The 2708-nt window shown below is 41.0% G+C and overlaps 1 protein-coding gene across 1 annotated transcript; it reads right to left on the reverse strand.

Moving 5' to 3' along the window:
- Positions 1-1206: 1206 nt before the first annotated feature.
- On the reverse strand, positions 1207-2238 carry LOC124268378. Its single transcript, XM_046703347.1, has one exon. The coding sequence runs from the start codon at positions 2236-2238 to the stop codon at positions 1207-1209; it is 1032 nt and encodes a 343-aa protein (XP_046559303.1).
- Positions 2239-2708: the final 470 nt, after the last annotated feature.

Genomic DNA, 2708 nt, shown 5'->3' on the forward strand with positions numbered 1-2708 from the left:
GGTGGAACATGCATGCAGTCTTAATGCTTAACACACAATGCTGATTAGCTAACAACTTAGAATTGAACACTAACTGAGACACACTTTTAGCATTTACGTTTTTGAGTAAAATCCTCAAAACATGTTGTTTAGTCCTATGTTATAAGATTACATAAGATAGATGAAAATATGTCCTATTTTAGAAAACTATGATAAAGGGAAACAGTGAGTGAGTGAGTTTAGTTTTACGCCGCTTTTAGCAATATTCCAGCAATATCACGTCGGGGGACACCACAAATGGGCTTCACACGTTGTACCCATATTGGGAATCGAACCCAGGTCTTCGGCGTGACGAGCGAACGCTTTGACCACTAGGGTAACCCACCGCCCCCGATAAAAGTAAACAGGAACTTACACTAGGGTCGCTTATACTGATTGCCAGGGAGGCAATATGTTGGTCAATGTTGGCAGTCACACCAGGACACACAAACCACAAACAATCTGCATGATATGCAACCGACCATAAGTGGTAACCATATCAGTGCCAACTGTCGTGGACGTGATGTTGTTATACGACCCTGTCGTTGACGACATTCACATTTAAGGGTTTTGTCACTTTTTTGGAGATGTCTCTGCCCCTTCATTGTCAAATCTGCCTCCCCCCCAACCCCCAACCCCCCATGTAACCTTCCTGTCTATGGACATTTTACAGCTGAATGAAAGTAAGAATGACATGGGACTACAGAAACTTGAAGTGACGAGATAATAATCGAAGTAAAGAGAAAACAATCGAAACTTAAAAAAAACCCAAAAAACAAAATCAAACATTTGAAGCAAAGAGAAATAACTGTTAAAACATCATGTCGGGGTGGGGAAAAATGAGGTCAAGGGCAAATATAAGCTCCACTTGAAGTCAACGCATATTTGTAAATTCCATTATCAGAAAAGACTTTGAAAACGATGTATTCAGACCTGTGTGTGTGATTCTAAGTGGTGAAAATGTGCATGAGTCCAGTTAGGAGTGAGATGTATCAGAAATCCTTTCATGAGTAATAAAAGAGTGAGTCTCACGCAAAATGTGTGGTAACTGGTAACTATCGCGCCTACCAGAGCACCAGTGTCTTGCGAGGATTAAAGATGTAAAAAATTGAGATGACCCCCGACTCGAAATGCTTCACATATCATTAAATCATGAAAAGGAAGTGGGATGACATCTCTAAAAAAAAATTAATCACTGATCCTTTCAAAGGCACGAGCGCCTGTGTACCAGTTCTGTGGAAATAAACCTTTATCGTCAAAAGAGCACTTGCTGTATGCGGAATTGCTAGTCATACAATATAGGCCTTTGTCTGTTCCCCTCATCATGGATGCGATACGGCCAAGTCCGCTGTCTGTCATAAAGAATACATCACATGATGACATCGTCTGTTGATCAAGAATCACTTTACCAAAACCGGCGCATGCGTAATCTTTTCCATGATTGTCACGATCAACATGAACGATATCCCCCTCCAAATCTTGGATGACACTAGGAAACAACCTCTTCGCATCCTGTCGCACTTTCTGAGAGTCTGTGGCTACGAACATTCGATAGAGGGCGCTGTTATTATATTGACTAAGGAAGTTCCACACTACACTAACATTCAAGGGTGTGGGTCTATAACCATCGCCTGGAATAGTAGGATTGTTCATCACTCGAACATGTGCACACACGAGTTTTCTCCCTTTGTCACGGGCTGATATTTGGAAATGATCAAACCTTTCTTGAATTTCAGGTCTCATTCTAAACAACCGTCGTAAAACAATATTGTATATGTCAGTTGTTGTCTGATTATATGCCCACCGAAGAGTCTTAAAAAGCGGATGCAGCTTTAGATAGTTAACCATTTCCTGGTTCACAGTAAAATATGTGACGTCTGAAGGAAATTCCTTTTCTAAATCAAGAGATTTTGCAATTTTCTCACGTAGCTTAAATGCTTCATGGTCAAGTCGCTTGTACCTGCTACTTTTCAGGCCATTTATTTCAGAAGGTTGAAGACTCCAGTCAACTTTGTTCGACTGGAGGAAATTCCCGATATCACATGGTACCAGCATGTTGACTTTGAACTTCCGACTTAGTATTTGTGAAAGGATATAAGCACCTACAATTCCTTCTTCTCTGTCCCCTAGACCACCACAGTTACCATGGGAACAGTCGTAGATGAAATATTTATTTTCCCACCGGGGCTTAACGAAATATTCCTCAGGAATGGTTGGCATTTCTGAGTCACTGTGAGTGTATTCAGGCGAAGCTTTGCCTTTATGTCTCAGGCCGTGAAATACATTCTCATTTATAAGACCCTTGACTCCTGTATTCGAGTAGACGAGTGCAGTCAGAACCAAGGCGCAAATGAATAATGTAAAACTTCGCCAGTGGCGTCGAGGGCCGAGCATCGTTGTGGATTGAGCTGTTGTCCCTGAAAAGAAGTAGAAGTTCGAGTTAATTAATTTTGTTCGTTTTGGGGTTTTGTTTTGTTCTGCTTTGTTTGTTTGATTTGTTGTTTTGTTGTTTTGTTGTTGTTCGGCTTTTGTTTTGGTTTTTGTGTTTAGTTTTGTTTTCTTTTTTTGCTGGGGACAGTTTCATGACATGAATAGATCGATTATGAGTGATTATTGTTCAATGCTCCATCAGGACCATCACCACTCACATTAAGCTATTCGAGGCTGATGACGGGTGCCCTGTTATCGTG

Source organism: Haliotis rubra, unplaced genomic scaffold, assembly GCF_003918875.1.
Source record: "Haliotis rubra isolate DU_JTF1 unplaced genomic scaffold, ASM391887v1 Scf1376, whole genome shotgun sequence".
NCBI lineage: Eukaryota > Metazoa > Mollusca > Gastropoda > Lepetellida > Haliotidae > Haliotis > Haliotis rubra.